The sequence below is a fragment of the Kogia breviceps genome, chromosome 9, assembly GCF_026419965.1.
Source record: "Kogia breviceps isolate mKogBre1 chromosome 9, mKogBre1 haplotype 1, whole genome shotgun sequence".
Lineage (NCBI taxonomy): Eukaryota > Metazoa > Chordata > Mammalia > Artiodactyla > Physeteridae > Kogia > Kogia breviceps.
In genome coordinates, this window is record NC_081318.1 from 111,797,306 (window position 1) to 111,816,611 (window position 19,306).

At 51.0% G+C, this 19,306-nt stretch overlaps 1 protein-coding gene across 16 annotated transcripts in view; it reads left to right on the plus strand.

The window, feature by feature from the left end:
* Positions 1–18,204, plus strand: part of COBL (cordon-bleu WH2 repeat protein) — a 261,943-nt gene extending 243,739 nt beyond the window's left edge. For 12 of the 16 annotated variants that reach the window (XM_067042940.1, XM_067042937.1, XM_067042946.1 and 9 more), the window contains 4 exons: positions 869–988; positions 1,677–1,949; positions 15,397–16,712; positions 16,903–18,204. In XM_067042940.1, coding sequence (XP_066899041.1) covers positions 869–988; positions 1,677–1,949; positions 15,397–15,822 — 819 coding nt within the window. In that variant the 3' untranslated portion in view covers positions 15,823–16,712; positions 16,903–18,204. The remainder of the gene's footprint in view (positions 1–868; positions 989–1,676; positions 1,950–15,396; positions 16,713–16,902) is intronic. The other 4 variants (XM_067042950.1, XM_067042951.1, XM_067042949.1 and 1 more) reach the window with 1 other exon arrangement.
* Positions 18,205–19,306: the final 1,102 nt, after the last annotated feature.

A 19,306-nucleotide genomic window follows, 5' to 3' on the forward strand; every position in this document is an offset into this window, starting at 1 on the left:
TTCCCCACACCCACCCAGACACACACTTCACGGTGGCATTGGAGGAAGGAGCTCCGGGCTAGGGGTGCGGGTGAATGCCCAGGTTTAAGTTTACCTGGATTTCTGTCTCCTTGCCTACAGAGTTGTTTGAATAGAACCATTAAGGGGCCCAAACGGACGGGGTTGGGCTTGTCCGCACTGCCTTTAAGGCTCTTGACGGCCCTGGGGAAAGATGTCGCCAATACTTAGCCCTTACCTGGTCGCAGGGGAGTGGAGAGGAGGGGCTTGGGGCCGGGGGGGCAGTCATCCACCACTGGTCCTTGAGCCTGGAGGGGGGGTAGACGGAGGGTCAGGCTGGGCCCCTGCTCCCAATTACCCTGCATTTTCAGCAGTGGTGGGCTGTCATTCTCCGGTAACCCTGGGGACAGTTTTCCCACACCTGCCCCCATACAGGCACTTATCGTCTTGCAAATGTTATTGAATAGCTACACCAACACTGATGATTGGGAACTGTGTCCTCCATTTTGCCGTTGAGAAAACTGGGGGTCACCCTGCCAGCTAGTGGGGACCCAGGCCTCTGATCCAGGTCTGCAGGACTTAAAGGCACACATCTGCTCAGGAAAGCTAGGACCGGGAGCAGGAGGGGTACGACATTCAGGGGCGATCGTCCTGTGCTACCCCAAGTAGTAGACAGCCTTTGATTTTTGTATGGTGTAAGGCCAACCCGGAATCTCAACCTGATAATTTTACCTTCTAACAGACAGAGACTGTGCAACTGACCCTGTAGGTGTGAACTCATAGCTATGGGTTTTCTCTCGCACCGCCTTAGAGTCAGCATTTCCCCCACCTCCTGAGTGACATGTGTTGACACCGTTAATAAATATTCTAGACTCCGGAACCCGGCTCAGAGGGCGGTCCGAAGAAGCCATCCTACACAGAGGTAGACAGCGAGCGCTCAGCCCTGCTGGCGGCCATCCGCGGGCACAGTGGCACCTGCAGCCTGAGGAAGGTGAGAGGGGCCTCCACAGCCCCCGCCCCCAGTGACCCCGGCGATGCTGCAACAGCCAGGGCAACCCCCGAGTTTGTAGGCGACGCTAAGTCATCGTCGGAGTAGCCAAACCAGCCGCAGGAGAGGCGCCGAGGGGCGGCCCCTGCCCAGAAACTCTCCCTGCCTCTCCCAAACGTGTCAGTCCTCCCTGCATAGCTAGCTCTGCGCACTTCCCCGAGTTCTGGGGACGCTGAGCCTGGCTTCAGGGCTTAGATCACCCGGCAGGAGGAGGCGGCAGCATCTCAGCTCGGGGATGGAGTTGCTGGTCTGGCACAGCTGCAGGACCACCTGGGCTGGAGCTCGGGGACAGAGGGTCATCCAGCTTCCAGAGCCAGAATCCGAGCGAGAGCGGAACGGACACCTTCCCTTCCGTGTTTGGAGGAGGGGTCGGCTGCATCGGTCGGTCGTTGGTGTGTGGCCTTGGGGTCTGTCCAGACACGCCACGATGAGGCAGGAGGGCAGGGGTCTCAGCGGGACCAGACTGACAGCCCTCCTCCCAGCCATCAGTCACTGCCACCCCGCTAGCCCCCAGGAAAGCCCAGGAATGGGGGGCAGACGCGCCCCCTGGGCTGGCTGCATGGTCAGATACCCTGTGCCACCTCTTGGAAAGGACCTCTGGGACACTGTCATTTAACCGTCTCGTTGCTAGGTGACGTCCTCCGCCTCCGAGGAGCTCCAGAGCCTCCGCGATGCCGTGCTGTCTGCACATGGGGCAGAACCCCCGGGGCTAGAAGACCTTGGGATCCAGTCCCCACCCGCCCTGCTGCCGCCGCCGCCCCCGCCCCCTCCGGTCACCCAGGCTCCCACCGTATCCCGGACGGCGTCCAGGTCCAGCTCGGGCCCCCTCAGCAACCCAGTGGACGCCAGGCAGGCCTTGATGGATGCCATCCGCTCAGGCACAGGGGCCGCGAGGTTGAGGAAGGTGAGGATGCGTGACTGCGCGTGCGTGCTCCCGTGGGCCAGAGGCCGGGAGAAGAACGCCCCCGGGCAGACGCGCGCTCAGCGTGGCGGGAAGTCACTGCCCAACTCGCTCCTGGGATGCAGGGCGGGCTCCGGTGCACTCCTAACCCCCGAGCGCGTTTCCAACACCCACAGCCGCCTCTGATCCGGGACGGCCCCCTGTGATGCATCCTGAAGGGCCTGCACCGCACTCACGGCCTTCGGCCGGGGTCCAGGCGACAGCATAATTGCTTAATGAATTCATCTTTCTCTCTTTCCTTCTTCCTTTCGTAATTTTGTTTTCTTTTGCCAGCATACGTTTTGAAAGTTATTGCATTTGACGTCCCTTGGGCAGAGCACACGTTTCTGGTTTTTCTAAAGCTTCCCCTCTGTCTGGTCTTATGCTGGTCTGTACATATATGCCCACCTAGTCCCTGAAAGCAGTGGAATTTGTGGCGTCCAAAGTAGGATTCCCAAATTGAAAGGGCCTTTGGGCCAGATGGATTTTGAGATCTCCTTTAACCCCAAAGTGATTCTGTGCATGGACTGACCCTCTCTCCCTGCCTGTTTCTAGTGGGTGGAGAAGTTAGGCTGATAATAGGGAGGTGGTGACAGGTATTATTTTCTGAGAGATTATGTCCAGATCCTAAGCTTAAGTTCTCACATGTACCTGAAGAGGTCAGTACTAAGAGGATCCTCATTTTACACAGAAAGTGAATGAGGCTTAAAAAACCTGAGTAACTTGCCCTTGTTCACACAGGGCTGGAGCCAGACAGGGGTCAGCCTGGGCACAGAATGTCCACTCTGCACTGCTCTGAAAGAGAGCAGGTGGCCCACGAGGCCGGTGGGCCACTTCCACAGCGGGCAGCAGGCTCTGCTGAAAAGGTTTCCCACCCAGGAGCCTAGGGCCTGAAGGTGGCTCTCGCTGAAGCCGGAACGCCCAGCGGTGCCACCCTGGGCAGGAGCGGTCTGAACACCACTGATTGTGAGCATTCCTGGGGCCACGGCCACGGCTCCCGGGTCAGCCCCAGAGCGTGTCCGTGTGATGGAGAGGCGTCCATGCTGTGTGCTGTGGCCCCGACGGGGACCCAAGACATCATGTAGGGAGGGCGCTGAGGGCAATTAATTGGTCACTGAAAGCACAGCCCAGCCTCAGGATGCTGGAGAAAGAAAATGTCCTTAACCACGTGGCACATGGCAGCCAGTTTCACACTCTCTCCTCTGGATGGGCGGGGGGCGGGGGAGGGCAGTTAAAAATTATTGAGGGCTTTTGGGTTTTCTTTACTTTTTTTTTTCATTTCTGTAGAATTTATGTATCTAGAACTTAGAACTTTTATTACATAGAATGAGGGAAAGGTGAAGAAATTGGGGTGAATGGCTAAATAAGTGTCCTAATAAATGGACCATGTGGATTCTGATGAAGACAGCTCTGGAATTCAACCCTGAGACAACCTGTTTCCTGCAAGCACATTACAATATCAATTGAAAGTAAGTGCCTGTCCGCCAGTCAGAATGGCCATCATCAAAAAGTCTACAAATAATAAAAGCTGGAGAAGGCGTGAAGAAAAGGGAAGCTTCCTAAGACTGTTGGCGGGAATATAAATTGGTGCAGCCACCGTGGGGAACAGTATGGAGGTTCCTTAAAAAACTAAAAATAGAGCTGCCATGTAATCCTGCAATCCCTCTCCTGGGCATATATCTGGAGAAAACTCCAATTCGAGAAGATACATGCACCCCAGTGTTCACAGCAGCACTATTTACAATAGCCAAGACACAGAAACCACCTAAACGTCCATTGACAGATGACTGGATAAAGAAGATGTGGGACATATATACAATGGAATATTACTCAGCTATAAAAGAGAACAAAATAATGCCATTTGCAGCAACATGGATGGACCTAGAGATGATCATACTAAGTGAAGTAAGTCAGACAGAGAAAGACAGATATCGTGTGATATCATCTATATGTGGAATCTGAAAAAATGATACAAATGAAACTATTTATGAAACAGAAACAGACTTTTTTTTTTTTTTAATTTTTTTTTTAAACATCTTTATTGGAGTATAATTGTTTTACAATAGTGTGTTAGTTTTTCCTTTACAACAAACTGAATCAGTTATACATATACATATGTTCCCATATCTCTTCCCTCTTGCATCACCCTCTCTCCCACCCTCCCTATCCCACCCCTCTAGGTGGTCACAAAGCACAGAGGTGATCTCCCTGTGCTATGCAGCAGCTTCCCACTAGCTATCTAATTTACATTTGATAGTGTATATATGTCCCTGCCACTCTCTCACTTCGTCACAGCCCACCCTTCCCCCTCCCCATATCCTCAAGTCCATGCTCGAGTAAGTCTGTGTTTTATTCCCGTCCTACCACTAATCTCTTCATGACATTTTTTTCCCTTAGAGTCCATATATATGTGTTAGCATACGGTATTTGTTTTTCTCCTTCTGACTTACTTCACTCTGTATGACAGACTCCAGGTCCATCCACCTCATTATAAATAACTCAGTTTCATTTCTTTTTATGGCTGAGTAATATTCCATTGTATATATGTGCCACATCTTCTTTATCCATTCATCTGTTGATGGACACTTAGGTTGCTTCCATGTCCTGGCTATTGTAAATAGAGCTGCAATGAACATTTTGGTACATGAGTCTTTCTGAATTATGGTTTTCTCAGGGTATATGCCCAGTAGTGGGATTGCTGGGTCGTATGGTAGTTCAATTTTTAGTTTTTTAAGGAACCTCCATACTGTTCTCCATAGCGGCTGTATCAATTTACATTCCCACCAGCAGTGCAAGAGGGTTCCCTTTTCTCCACACCCTCTCCAGCATTTATTGTTTCTAGAGTTTTTGATGATGGCCAATCTGACCGGTGTGAGATGATATCTCATTGTAGTTTTGATTTGCATTTCTCTAATGATTAATGATGTTGAGCATTCTTTCATGTGTTTGTTAGCAATCTGTATATCTTCTTTGGAGAAATGTCTATTTAGTTCTTCTGCCCATTTTTGGATTGGGTTGTTTGTTTTTTTTGTTATTGAGCTGCATGAGTTGCTTATAAATTTTGGAAATTAATCCTTTGTCAGTTGCTTCATTTGCAAATATTTTCTCCCATTCTGAGGGTTGTCTTTTGGTCTTGTTTATGGTTTCCTTTGCTGTGCAAAAGCTTTTAACTTTCATTAGGTCCCATTTGTTTATTTGTGTTTTTATTTCCATTTCTCTAGGAGATGGGTCAAAAAGGATCTTGCTGTGATTTATGTCGTATAGTGTTCTGCCTATGTTTTCCTCTAAGAGTTTGATAGTGTCTGGCCTTACATTTAGGTCTTTAACCCATTTTGAGTTTATTTTTGTGTGTGGTGTTAGGGATTGTTCTAATTTCATACTTTTACATGTAGCTGTCCAGTTTTCCCAGCACCACTTATTGAAGAGGCTGTCTTTTCTCCACTGTATATCCTTCCCTCCTTTATCAAAGATAAGGTGACCATATGTGTGTGGGTTTATCTCTGGGCTCTCTATCCTGTTCCATTGATCTATCTATATTTCTGTTTTTGTGCCAGTACCATATTGTCTTGATTACTGTAGCCTTGTAGTAGAGTCTGAAGTCAGGGAGCCTAATTCCTCCAGCTCCATTTCTCGTTCTCAAGATTGCTTTGGCTATTCGGGGTCTTTTGTGTTTCCATACAAATTGTGAAATTTTTTGTTCTAGTTCTGTAAAGAATGCCAGTGGTAATTTGATAGGGATTGCATTGAATCGGTAGATTGCTTTGGGTAGCATAGTCATTTTCACAATGTTGATTCTTCCAATCCAAGAACATGGTATATTTCTCCACCTATTTGTATCATCTTTAATTTCTTTCATCAGTGTCTTGTAGTTTTCTGCATACAAGTCTTTTGTCTCCTTAGGTAGGTTTATTCCTAGATATTTTATTCTTTTTGTTGCAATGGTAAATGGGAGTGTTTTCTTAATTTCACCCTCAGATTTTTCATCATTAGTGTATAAGAATGCCAGAGATTTCTGTGCATTAATTTTGTATCCTGCAACTTTACCAAATTCATTGATTAGCTCTAGTAGTTTTCTGGTAGCATCCTTAGGATTCTCTATGTATAGTATCATGTCATCTGCAAACAGTGACAGCTTTACTTCTTCTTTTCCTATTTGGATTCCTTTTATTTCTTTTTCTTCTCTGATTGCTGTGGCTAGAACTTCCAAAACTATGTTGAATAAGAGTGGTGAGAGTGGGCAACCTTGTCTTGTTCCTGATCTTAGTGGAAATGGTTTCAGTTTTTCACCATTGAGAACGATGCTAGCTGTGAGTTTGTCATATATGGCCTTTATTATGTTGAGGAAAGTTCCCTGTATGCCTACTTTCTGCAAGGTTTTTATCATAAATGAGTGTTGAATTTTGTCAAAAGCTTTCTCTGCATCTATTGAGATGATCATATGGTTTTTCTCCTTCAGTTTGTTGATATGGTGTATCACGTTGATTGATTTGCGTATATTGAAGAATCCTTACATTCCTGGGATAAACCCCACTTGATCATGGTGTGTGATCCTTTTAATGTGCTGTTGGATTCTGTTTGCTAATATTTTGTTGAGGATTTTTGCATCTATGTTCATCAGTGATATTGGCCTGTAGTTTTCTTTCTTTGTGACGTCTTTGTCTGGTTTTGGTATCAGGGTGATGTTGGCCTCATAGAATGAGTTTGGGAGTGTTCCTCCCTCTGCTATCTGTTGGAAGAGTTTGAGAAGGATAGGTGTTAGCTCTTCTCTAAATGTTTGATAGAATTTGCCTGTGAAGCCATCTGGTCCTGGGCTTTTGTTTGCTGGAAGATTTTTAATCACAGTTTCAATTTCAGTGCTTGTGATTGGTCTGTTCATATTTTCTATTTCTTCCTGGTTCAGTCTCGGCAGGTTGTGCATTTCTAAGAATTTGTCCATTTCTTCCAGGTTGTCCATTTTATTGGCATACAGTTGCTTGTAGTAATCTCTAATAATCTTTTGTATTTCTGCAGTGTCAGTTGTTACATCTCCTTTTTCATTTCTAATTCTATTGATTTGAGTCTTCTCCCTTTTATTCTTGATGAGTCTGGCTAATGGTTTATCAATTTTATTTATCTTCTCAAAGAACCAGCTTTTCGTTTTATTGATCTTTGCTATTGTTTCCTTCACTTCTTTTTCATTTATTTCTGATCTGATCTTTATGATTTCTTTCCTTCTGCTAAATTTGGGGGTTTTTTGTTCTCCTTTCTCTAATTGCTTTAAGTGCAAAGTTAGGTTGTTTATTCGAGATGTTTCCTGTTTCTTAAGGTATGATTGTATTGCTATAAACTTGCCTCTTAGAACTGCTTTTGCTGTATCCCATAGGTTTTGGGTCGTTGTGTCTCCATTGTCATTTGTTTCTAAGTATTTTTTGATTTCCTCTTTGATTTCTTCAGTGATCACTTCGTTATTAAGTAGTGTATTGTTTAGCCTCCATGTGTTTGTATTTTTTACAGATCTTTTCCTATAATTGATATCTAGTCTCATAGCGTTGTGGTCGGAAAAGATACTTGATACGATTTCAATTTTCTTAAATTTGCCAAGGCTAGATTTGTGACCCAATATATGATCAATCCTGGAGAATGTTCCATGAGCACTTGAGAAAAATGTGTATTCTGTTGTTTTTGGATGGAATGTCCTATACATATCAATTAAGTCCATCTTGTGTAATGTATCATTTAAAGCTTGTGTTTCCTTATTTATTTTCATTTTGGATGATCTGTCCATTGGTGAAAGTGGGGTGTTAAAGTCCCCCATTATAATTGTGTTACTGTCGATTTCCCCTTTCAAGGCTGTTAGTATTTGCCTTATGTATTGAGGTGCTCCTATGTTGGGTGCATAAATATTTACAATTGTTATATCTTCTTCATGGATCGATCCCTTGATCATTATGTAGTGTCCTTCTTTGTCTCTTGTAATAGTCTTTATTTTAAAGTCTATTTTGTCTGATATGAGCTTTCTTCTGATTTCCATTTGCTTGGAATATCTTTTTCCATCCCCTTACTTTCAGTCTGTATGTGTCCCTAGGTCTGAAGTGGGTCTCTTGTAGACAGCATATATATGGGTCTTGTTTTTGTATCCATTCAGCCAGTCTGTGTCTTTTGGTGGGAGCATTTAATCCATTTACATTTAAGGTAATTATCGATATGTATGTTCCTATTACCATTTACTTAATTGTTTCGGGTTGTTCTTGTAGGTCTTTTCCTTCTCTTGTGTTTCTTGCCTAGAGAAGTTCCTTTAGGATTTGTTGTAGAGCTGGTTTGGTGGTGCTGAACTCTCTCAGCTTTTGCTTGTCTGTAAAGGTTTTAATTTCTCCATCAAATCTGAATGAGATCCTTGCTGGGTAGAGTAATCTTGGTTGTAGGTATTTTTCCTTCATCACTTTAAATATGTCCTTCCACTCCCTTCTGGCTTGTAGAGTTTCTGCTGAAAGATCAGATGTTAAGCTTATGGGGATTCCCTTGTGTGTTATTTGTTGTTTTTCCCTTGCTGCTTTTAATATGTTTTCTTTGTATTTAATTTTTGACAGTTTGATTATGTGTCTTGGTGTGTTTCTCTTTGGGTTTATCCTGTATGGAACTCTCTGTGCTTCCTGGACTTGATTGACTATTTCCTTTCCTATATTAGGGAAGTTTTCAACTATAATCTCTTCAAATATTTTCTCAGTCCCTTTCTTTTTCTCTTCTTCTTCTGGGACCCCTATAATTCGAATGTTGGTGCGTTTAATGTTGTCCCAGAGGTCTCTGAGACTGTCCTCAGTTCTTTTCATTCTTTTTTCTTTCTTCTGCTCTGCAATAGTTATTTCCACTATTTTATCTTCCAGGTCACTTATCCGTCCTTCTGCCTCAGTTATTCTGCTATTGATCCCATCTAGAGTATTTTTCATTTCATTTATTGTGTTGCTCATCGTTTCTTGCTTCCTCTTTATTTCTTCTAGGTCCCTGTTAACTGTTTCTTGCAAATTGTCTATTCTATTTCCAAGATTTTGCATCATCTTCACCATCATTATTCTAAATTCTCTTTCAGGTAGATTGGCTATTACCTCTTCATCTGTTAGGTCTGGTGTGTTTTTATCTTGCTCCTTCATCTGTTGTGTGTTTTTCTGTCTTCTCATTTCGCTTATCTTACTGTGTTTGGGGTCTCCTTTCTGCACGCTGCAGGTTCGTAGTTCCTGTTGTTTTTGGTGGCTGTCCCCAGTGGCTAAGGTTGGTTCAGTGGGTTGAGTAGATTCCCTGGTTGGGGGGACTAGTGCCTCTGTTCTGGTGGATGAGGCTGGATCTTGTCTTTCTGGTGGGCAGGTCCTCGTCTGGTGGTGTGTTTGGGGATGTTGGTAACCTTATTATGATTTTAGGCAGCCTCTCTGCTAATGGATGGGGCTGTAGACCTGTCTTGCTCTTTGTTGGGGATAGGGTGTCCAGCACTGTTCTTTGCTGGTCCTTGAGTGAAGCTGGGTCTTGGTGTTGAGATGGAGATCTCTGGGAGATTTTCGCCGTCTGATATTACGTGGAGCTGGGAGGTCTCTTGTGGACTAGTGTCTTGAGGTTGGTTCTCCCACCTCAGGGACACCGCCCTGGTGCCTGGCTGGGGCGCCAAGAACCTTTAATCCACACGGCTCAAAATAAAAGGTAGAATAAATAGAAAGGAAAGAAAAGGAAGGAAGGAGGGAGGGAGGGATGGAAGGACGAAAGGAAGGAAGAAATGAAGGAAGGAAGGAAGGTGCAGAGGAAGAAAGGGAGGAAGGAAGAGAGGAAGGGAGGAAAGAAGGGGGGAAGGAAGGAAGAAAGGAGGGAAGGAGGGAAGAAAGGAAGGAAGAAAGGAAGAAAGAAAGGGAGAAGAGAGTAGTATAAAGTATAGTTATTAAAATAAAAAATAATTATTAAGAAGAAAAATTTCCTTTAAAAAAAAAAAAAACAGAAAAATGGGTCGGTCTAACCCTAGGACAAATGGTGAAAGCAAAGCTATACAGACAAAATCTCACACAGCAGCACACACATACACACTCACAAAAAGAAAAAAAAGGGGGAAATAATAGTATATCTTGCTCCCAAAGTCCACCTCCTCAACTTGGGATGATTCGTTGTCTATTCAGGTTTTCAACAGATGCAGGGCACTTAAAGTTGATTGTGGAGCTTTAATCCGCCGCTTCTGAGGCTGCTGGGAGAGACCTCCCCCTCTCCTCTCTGTTCGCACAGCTCCTGGGGTTCAGCTTTGGACTTGGTCCCGCCTCTGCCTGTAGGTTGTCCGAGGGCGACTGCCCTTCGCTCAGACAGGACAGTTGATTCGGGGGCTCCAGCTCACTCAGGCTGGGGGGAGGGAGTGGCACGGGGGTGGGGCGCGTCCGCGGCGGCAGAGGCCGACGTGACGCTGCACAGGCCCAAGGCGCGCCGTGCATTCTCCTGGGGAAGCTGTCCCTGGATCCCGGGACCCCGGCAGTGGCGGACTGCACGGGCTCCGGGGAGGGCCGGTGTGGAGAGTGGCCTGTGCTCACACACAGGCCTCTTGGTGGTGGCAGCAGCAACCTTAGCGTCCCACACCCGTCTCTACTGTCCGTGCCGACAGCCGCGGCTCGCGCCCGTTTCTGGAGCTCCTCTACGCGGTGCTCTTAATCCCCTCACCTCACACCTGAGGAAGCAAAGAGGCAAGAAAAAGTCTCTTGTCTCTTCGGCAGCTCCGCGCCCGCCCCTGGGGCTCCTTTAAGCGGCGCACTTAATCCCCTCTCCTCGCGCCCAGGCAGCAAAGAGGGAGGAAAAGGTCTCTTGCCTCTTCGGCAGATCCAGACTTTCTCCCGAACTCCCTCCCGGCCAGCCGTGGCGCACTAGCCCCCTTCAAGCTGTCTTCACTCTGCCAACTCCAGACCTTTCCCTGGGATCCGACTGAAGCCCGAGCCTCAGCTCCCGGCCCCGCCCGCCCCCGCAGGTGAGCAGACAGGCCTCTCGGGCTGGTGAGCGCTGGTCGGCACCGATCCTCTGCGGGAATCTCTCCGCTTTGCCCTCCGCACCCCTGTTGCTGCGCTCTCCTCCGCAGCTCCGGAGCTTCCCCCTCCGCCACCCGCAGTCTCCGCCCGCGAAGGGGCCTCTAGTGTGTGGGAGTCTTTCCTCCTTCACGGCTCCCTCCCACTGGCGTAGGTCCCGTCCCTATTCTTTTGTCCCTGTTTATTCTTTTTTCTTTTGCTCTACCCAGATATGTGGGGAGTTTCTTGCCTTTTTGGAGGCCTGAGGTCTTCTGCCAGCGTTCGGTGGGTGCTCTACAGGAGAAGCTCCACGTGTAGATGTATTTCTGATGTCTCTGTGAGGAGGAAGGAGATCTCCGCGTCTTACTCTTCCGCCATCTTTAAGCCGTCTCCTGAAACAGACTCTTGACATAGAAAACAAACTTATGGTACCAAAGGGGAAAGGTGGGGGGGAGGATAAATGAGGAATTTGGGATTAACAGATACACATACCACTATATATAAAACTGTGTGCGTTGGACAGCCTTTGTCGGTCTGTTTTAAATGCATTGTTTCACAGGGCCCGGAATGGACACCAAGTGTCCTTTCAATCCGTGTTTATATTTAACACATTCACATACATATATATGTAACACATGTTACATTTAACAACGTGGTATATAACGCATATATTAACACATTGTCACACGTCCAGCCATTCATTTCGCAAGCGTTTCCTGAGAACCCACCAGGGTCCAGGGGCTGTAGTAGCTGCTTGAGATGGAGAGATGGATGAAGCATTGTCTGTGACCCCCCGGGGGACTCCCAGCCAGGAGAGAAAGGAGGGGTTGGGGGTTTGTCCTTGGCCTTAGGGACGTCTCACGGTGAAAGCCCCAAGAGCTTCTCCTCGTGTGTCTTAGCTTTCCTCCAAGGAGGGCAGGGAGCGAGCATCTCCTCTGTCCAGACCTTCCTGGACTGAAGGTCTGCAGCTTCCATTCCACAGATGGGAAAGTGGGGCACAGATGTCCTGAGGGCCTCGTCCCGGCCTTAAGTAGGTCAGTGCTGCCGCCCGGCCAGACTCCGCGTCAGCCCGGCACGGGCGGAGGCCTCTGGGAAATGCCTCGTTAAGCCCCATGGCGGGCGCGCCGCGGCTGGGCCCTCCCAGGTGTGCGTTTTCCCACCGCAGGACTTAACTGATTCAGATCACACGTGTGTCCTGGCGCTTGGCCTTGGCGGGAGACCCTGTGAGAAGTGATTCGACATGTGACACCATCACCATCAAAGCCCGGGGAGCCCCTGAGCCAGAAAAGCAGTGGCAGCGCTGAGCATCTGTTCTCCTGCGCCTGGGCATCTTCCCTTGTGGGCGAGAGAAAGCCGGGTTCTGTGACTGGGGGGATTAGCTCACAAGCGCTGTCAGCGTCGGCAACTCTTGGCCGTGCTGGGCTCGACAACGCCCAGTGTGAGACCTTCGTGTTTCAGTGAAGCCGGGAGAGCTCAGAGGCGCAGACAGGTTCGTTCTGTCTTTGCTGCCCTGTGACCATCCTGCCCATACAGACTTTCCATGTGACCTGTTTTTCCCGCAGCTGGAACCCAGGGATGTCTGTCGCCGCTGCAGTGACCCCTCAGGGCCCTCATGGGTGCGGTTCCCTATTCCTGGAAGGAAAACTTTTCACCTCCTAGTTTAACCAGCTAGTTCCCGGTCGTCCTGCATGTTCCTGGATCAACCTCCGGCCCCCGGAAAGTCTCCCGCAGCCCCCAGGCTGGAGGAGGTACCCCATCAGAGCATCACCTCATCTCCCCTCATAACCACATCGCAGCCTAATTTCAGGAGCGATCTGTGTAACTCCTGCCACACCGTGAGCTCCAGCAGGTCCCAGCACCTTGCACAGCCCCAGGCACAGAGTGGCTGCTCAGTAACTATCTTTTGGCGGAAGGGAGAGAAGGCGCCCATTCTTTGCCACCATATTGCCCGCCTCTCCAGACCAGTGGCCGGTGCAACTCGGCGTCCCCGTGCTTAGAACTCGTCTGTTTCCTAATCGTGGTAAACCTGCCGAGAATCTGCTTCACCCTGGAAGAAACCACCTTCTTTTCCTTTGGAGAGTAAGTTCCGGACATCTCCAGTCTTCTGACAACGGCCCCACTCCCGTTCTGCAAAGCTGGCTGACAGCTGCCTGGCTGGGTCCCCTGGGAGTCCCTTAGCACCCCAGGACCTCCTCTGTCTGGGTGGAAAGAAGGGACCTGAAACAGAGAATCCCGCTGCTTCCTGACAACTTCTTTCCTTCCCCTGGACACCAGCTCTCTGTCACCGCTGTTCATTTTACCTTTTTTCCGTATAAACGTCATTTTCCTTGGCAGGTGAGGAAGCAGAATTAAACTCGGGTATTTTTTCAGCTTTCTGACTTGGCCTCAAACTGCAAGCTTTGTCCCTTCTTTGATTTTCTTCTTGTCCAACCAAAATACGCAAGAGTCTTTCAGGAAGCTTGAAACCTTTGGGATGCCGGGAACCCTTCCAGTGTTTTCCTTCCAAGCTGCGCCTGGCAGCACGCCCTCCTCCCCCCCGGGGGGGGGGTGCCCTCTGTCCTCCTTGGCCACCCGAATTTGGTCACACCCGGCCCGGGGCAGGTCCGCTGGTCACGTGAGTGGGCGCTGGGCAGTAGAACGCCCCCCTGCCCCGACCTGAGTAGCGCTCACTTAGCAGCGTGGCTTTAAGCTCGGGTGACACTGATGACCATCGGCGTGGTTTACGCTACCCCGTGGCCAATCCCGTCGCCGAGCCGTCTTTGTTGAATTGTCTGAGCCAGAGCTGTTTGAGGCTGTCCTTGTTCAGTTTCCTTCTAGACACCAAAGTTGAGGAGTTCTCCTTCTCCTTCCTAGATGTGTTCTTAGTTTGCTGAGAACTTTTACAAGCTGCATGCAGCCTCCACGTTGCTGTCAGCGGTGATGAGAGCACCTTCTAGGTCTCAACCAGCCAGGGATTCAAATACCGCCCCCCCCCCAGCCCGGGTCTTCTGCACCAGCGACACCCAGGCTGCCAGGCTGCTGTGAGGCAGGCTCGCTGCCAGCAGAGCAGGTGACGTCCAGCCCCTGCTTCCTTCACTCGCCTGCCCTGTAGCTCCCCTCGCTGGGTCACGGTCCCACCTACTATACCCCTCTGTGTCCTGGGAAGTTTACCTTGGCAGCTTGGAACCGCCTTCTGAGAGTGGCTTCTCCCAGTCGGGCCAGGCTCCAGGGGACCGAGGCGTGCAGGATGTCTCCCGTCTCACCCCCAAACCTCCGTTCAGCTGTCATCTCATCCTGGCCACCGGGACGCTGGTGCTGGGAGGAGATGAAGTGATGGCGGTGCTGGTGACAACGCCACGAGGTGTACCTCGAGCCTCACGGGGTGGGGCTGTAGTGCAAATCCCATCATCCCCGTTTACCGGGGAAGGAGGGGGCACCCCCTCCCTGGGACTCGCCCAGCCCAGATGCAAAGTCAGTATATCCATACAGTGAATTACCGCCCAGCAATAAAAGGAATGTACATGCAACAACGTCGATGAATTGCAAACTAATTATGCTGAGTGAAAGAAGCCAGGCCAAAGGTAAAGCCAGACCCCAAAATCAATAAATATATGTCAAAACATATCAAGTTTTACACCTTAAATGCGTGCAGTTTATCATATATCAATTCCTGTGTTAAAGCGATAACAGTCAAGGTACATTTTAAAACTTCCTCCTCCGCCTCCCGTGGACCCGACCCCACGGCTGCCTAGCTCTCTGTAACTTCTAGATGTCCTGCCCACTCACGCTGTTGCGTTTCCCCAGCATCCGCCGCCCACCGGCGCCCTCCTGGCCACTCTCAGAACCACCCTCGTCAAGGTCCCGACGCTGCTCGTGCCCTTGGATGCAAGAACAGCGCCCTTTATCCTCCTGACCCTTTTCAAAGGTCAGGAAGTGGGATACACGTACTGTTAACAGGACGCAGGCTGCCTTTTCCAATCACAGGCTCAATCTGTTCTTCTCTGCCCGACACACACACACACACACTCTTTGCCCTGTTTCTTGGACGTTCTGTAGCAAACTAATTGTGCTTTTCCAAGCTGACAAGTAAAATCTTTGTTTTGAAGTTAGAGGTGTGTCACTTCTAAAGGTGTCCAGAGTTTGAAGAAAAACCCGCTGAAAATGTAGCTCACGTAATGTTCAGACATAGGCTCCTCTGTGTTTCCCACCCTCGGGGCCCCTGGTTCCCATCGCACTGTTCGCTGTCCGCACGTGCGTCCTCGCGGACGCGCTCTCCCCACGTGCGTCCTCGCGGACGCGCTCTCCCCCGCGGCTCCGCAAGCGCGCTGCACGTTTCCCCTGCCCCTCTGGCCACGTTCCGAGTCTCCTCTGCCCAAGGCTGCATGCATGCGGCCCTGGAGAGTGTCCCCAGACCTCTCGTCTTCCAAATCTCCTCACTCTCCCAGGCGGACCCTTCACCGCCCAGACCGCTGGCCCCCAACCCCACCTCCACCGGAAGCTGCCCTGTGCGCGGGACACGAACCTTCAGTGCCCTCCTCGACGTCCACCGTGTGTGTCCCGTGGGCTCCATCCAGATCAGCAGCTCCGGGCTCCTCCCTCCACGCCCCCAAACTCCACATCTCGTCCCGTTTCATTTCTCAGCTGGTGGGGACGCCCCTGCAGCCAAGGAGACACAGATGGGCCGGTGGGCTCCTAAGAAACGCGCGGGTGGAGCCCAAGAAGCCCTGAGGTCGTGGTCGTGGCCTGGGGTCACGTTCTCTTCTCCGAGGAGCCCGCTCGGGATTGCTGCGTACTGCTACTTAGTCCAGGCCGAGACGGCGCTCGACACCCCGGCTCCCCCGTCTTTGTACTGGAGGCAGTGCCCACAGTGATAACAGTGGCAAGAACGCGCCAGTGATCGAGTGGAGCTGAAGTTTTCGTGCGGTGAGGCTCACGGAGGGCTTGAAATGGTGCCCGACACGCTGTAAGCGCACAGGAAACGCCCCCGGTGCTGTGTGGTGTTGGCGTCACGAGGAATCCGCCTGGGGCCTTGGATGTTCGCTCCGACGACGCTCTGAAAAGTGGGACTAGATGCCCAGCTCCCAGCGTTGTTCCGTTTAGGATGTGCTGGATTCGGTGGAACCACCGTGAGAAATCCGGTGCTCCTTTCACGTGCATCTGTCGCTTTCCTCAAACATGCTGTTCCCCTTGGCCTTCGGAGGCACGGAACTGTTTCCTTCAAGGCTCTGCAGTCGCGTCTCCTGCAGCTGGGCCCCCCAGGAGCGCGCGGGGCTGCAGCCGCCCCTTGGAGCCACCCCCGCCCACTGGCGCCCGGCAAGCCCTGCTCGCGGGGACGGGATGGGGATTGACGCCGTGGTTCCGGCCCCGGAGACCCCACGCCGGCAGCGAGAGACACAGCTGCTGGGAGACCACGCGGGCCGGGTACCCCACAACGCGAGGGGGCGACCGGGTCTGGCCACCCGGGTCTGGAAGCAGGAATGCCTTCTGCCAAGAGACGGTCGGAACGCTTCTTAAAGAAGGAGTCCTCGTCTTCCAGCAGGAGAGGGGCGTCCCCAAAGGAGAAAACCCCGCATGCAGAGACCAGCCCAGAAGAGGGACCCCTAACAGACTCAGAGGCTGGGAGGGAGCCGAGAGGGGGCCGGGGCTGGGGCCGGCTGACGGCTCTGGGAGAGGCACACAGACCTGCAGACACGTCTCAGACCCTCCAGCGGTCCCCCGTGGTCTTTCCCGAAGGCAGTAGCCGGTCACTGAAGGCATTCAGGCATGTTGTTTGCGTTTCTGAGAGTTTTCTCCTTGGGGCCAGAGGTTCGATGGGTACAGTGTAAACACTCGTTGTGCTGGGAAAGGAGTGTTGCCAGGAGGGATTGGCAGGCAGGTCCTCGGCCCCCGGATGCCCGCGCCCCGGCCTCGGCCGCACGCCCGGAGTAACTGTGGTTCTTTCTTCACTGCAGGTGCCCTTGCTCGTGTGACTCCGCACCCAGACGCGATCGTGGCAGAAACCCGCCTGCAGGCTGCTCAGCGCCCGCGAGCGCCGCCTGGCGGGGGGCGTGGGGATCTGGCGGCTTCCTGGTCTCCGGGCCAAAACTCGCCTCGTTGACTCTCAGTCTCCATCACGGTTCAGAGGGACGGGGATGCCACGCTGCCACGCGGCTTGTGCCAAGCAAATGTATCTGCCTCTGAATATCTGCAGTTGCCAATGAACTGTTCTTGTTGGCAGGTTAATGGGACTACACACGCCGGAGCCCGACACACTTAATTACATTGATAGACAAAGTGGAAAGAATCGCGCCTTAGACCGATTTTGGACCTTGGAGCCTCACCACATGTAGATGACTAAAACCATTTAGCTGTTGAGAATCTTTCTGAGTTCTGGGGAAAATGTATAAATCAGTGGAAACAGTCCGAGTGTCCTCTGCTGCTTGATGTAAGACAAAAGAGTTGGGAGGCCTCTTCAAAGGTGACTTCGCGGAGCAATGAAAGTATCGGATCCTTATTCCTCAGACACTTGGGGTGAAAACCTCCTGGAGGACGGCAGGCCACCATCTGAGCGACGAAAGCTGTTCAACATCCACCGTGATCACCCGGAATAGCAATCGGACGTGATGTATGAACACGGCCGGTCTGAGTTCTCCTGGGGTGTTGGCTGAGGTCAGAAGGGGAGTGGGGGGGATGGCGGTGCCCACTTGGACTGCTCTCCCCCGGCGGGCTGTGATGTGGCGCGGCCCTCCCCAACCGAGGGCTGAGCGCGGAGCCCGGAGGCTGCCCTGGGAGCCTTAGAAGTCCTCTGCGGGGCAGAAGCGTGGATGCTGGGTGTCTGCGTGTTGTCCGGATCAGATCAAAACTGTGCCGATGTTTCACAACGTGGGTTTGGCCTCCATGCGTCCGCCCGGCAGGTGAGTGGCTGCTGGGCATCACGCGGCAGCCTTTGCATAGCACACGGCACCCAGTCTCCGGTATTTATCTTAGAGGTCAACTGCGGCTGGAGAAAAAGCTCTCTGAGAGATTACTAGAAATCAAGAGGAATTCCTGAAATAAAATTTCTGTCCTAATGAAGCAACAAAGACGGCGGGATCCTTCGAACGTGTCACGATTTCAGAGCCGGGCGTCACGCAGGACGGAAACTGCTCTGCGTTGTCTGCTAAATGCCACTCACCTGCCCCAGGGCGGCCAGGGCATCCAGCCAATCGCTCTCACACCATGCTGTCTCTGCTGTTGGTCTTTTAGTGCCACAAATAAAAGAAAATGAAAGTGTAGCCTTCGTGTGGATTTCGTGACTTCATACCGCAGTTTGTTTGGATACCCGGTGCCCAGGATAGAAAGGAGACATTCGTTTATTCAGTCGGTACTCAGGACTGCTTGCTACCCTGTCCTGGGCACCTGTTACAGCAGATACCAAAACAGACAGGAATCCCTGCCTTCGTGGCATTTAAATCATAGTGGAGGGGACAGACCATAAGCGAAATAAGTGAACAATATACTGAGTATACTTAGGTGCTGGTAAGTGATTAGGAGAAAGACATGAAAAGGAATGAAGCATAAACAGGGTGATGAAGAAAGGCCTCTTGCTACAGTGACATTTTAGTAAAAACCTGGAGGAAAGGAGAGGGCCAAGCATGGGTGGACGCCTAGCTGGCAGGGAAGAGAGCAGGTGCAAAGGTCCTGAGGCGGGATTTTGCCTGGAGTGTTGGAGGAATGAGAGGAGGATAGTGTGGAAGTGTGTGTGGGTGAGTGGGGTCCGTACAGTTTCCCTGGCCTCCGGCCCCAGGTCCTCACACACGACTTGGTGCCCCATTTCCCAGAGCAGCCTTGTTCCCCAGCAGACCAGGAGAGCAGCGGATGCGAGGGAAGCAGAAGCGGGCCCTGAGGGCGAGGAGGGCGGTCCCTCGAGTGCACAACCGCCTCCGATTGCTCGCAAGGGGAGGGGCCCACCTGATAGGAAATTTATACCTTGTTGCGTTATGCTGTGTTCTGCACCCCACGCTGGGTTTGGGCGGTGCGTGAGGCGTGGGACAGCCTTCTGCACTGCGCTTTTGCCTTTCTGCAGAGTGTTTCCCAGTTGTGCTTGGTGGTCCTCAGGTTCAGTGGTGGTGAGACACCATTTTCCAGACGAGGATACTGAGTCCAGGAAGATTAAGCAACCGATGAAGCAGCTCCCTCGCCTTATCCTCGTTCTTGAATCAGTGGTTCTATGATTCCTGTCCCTACAGAATGAAATCTGAACTCCTATGCCTGTAAGCTCCCCTCACCAATCTGAGGCCTCAACCTCAGCCCTCATCCACATGGAACCACCGCCACGGCACGGATGCGTCCTGAGGGCGCGTGGCACGCCCCTCACCCCTCGCCCACTTCCCCTGG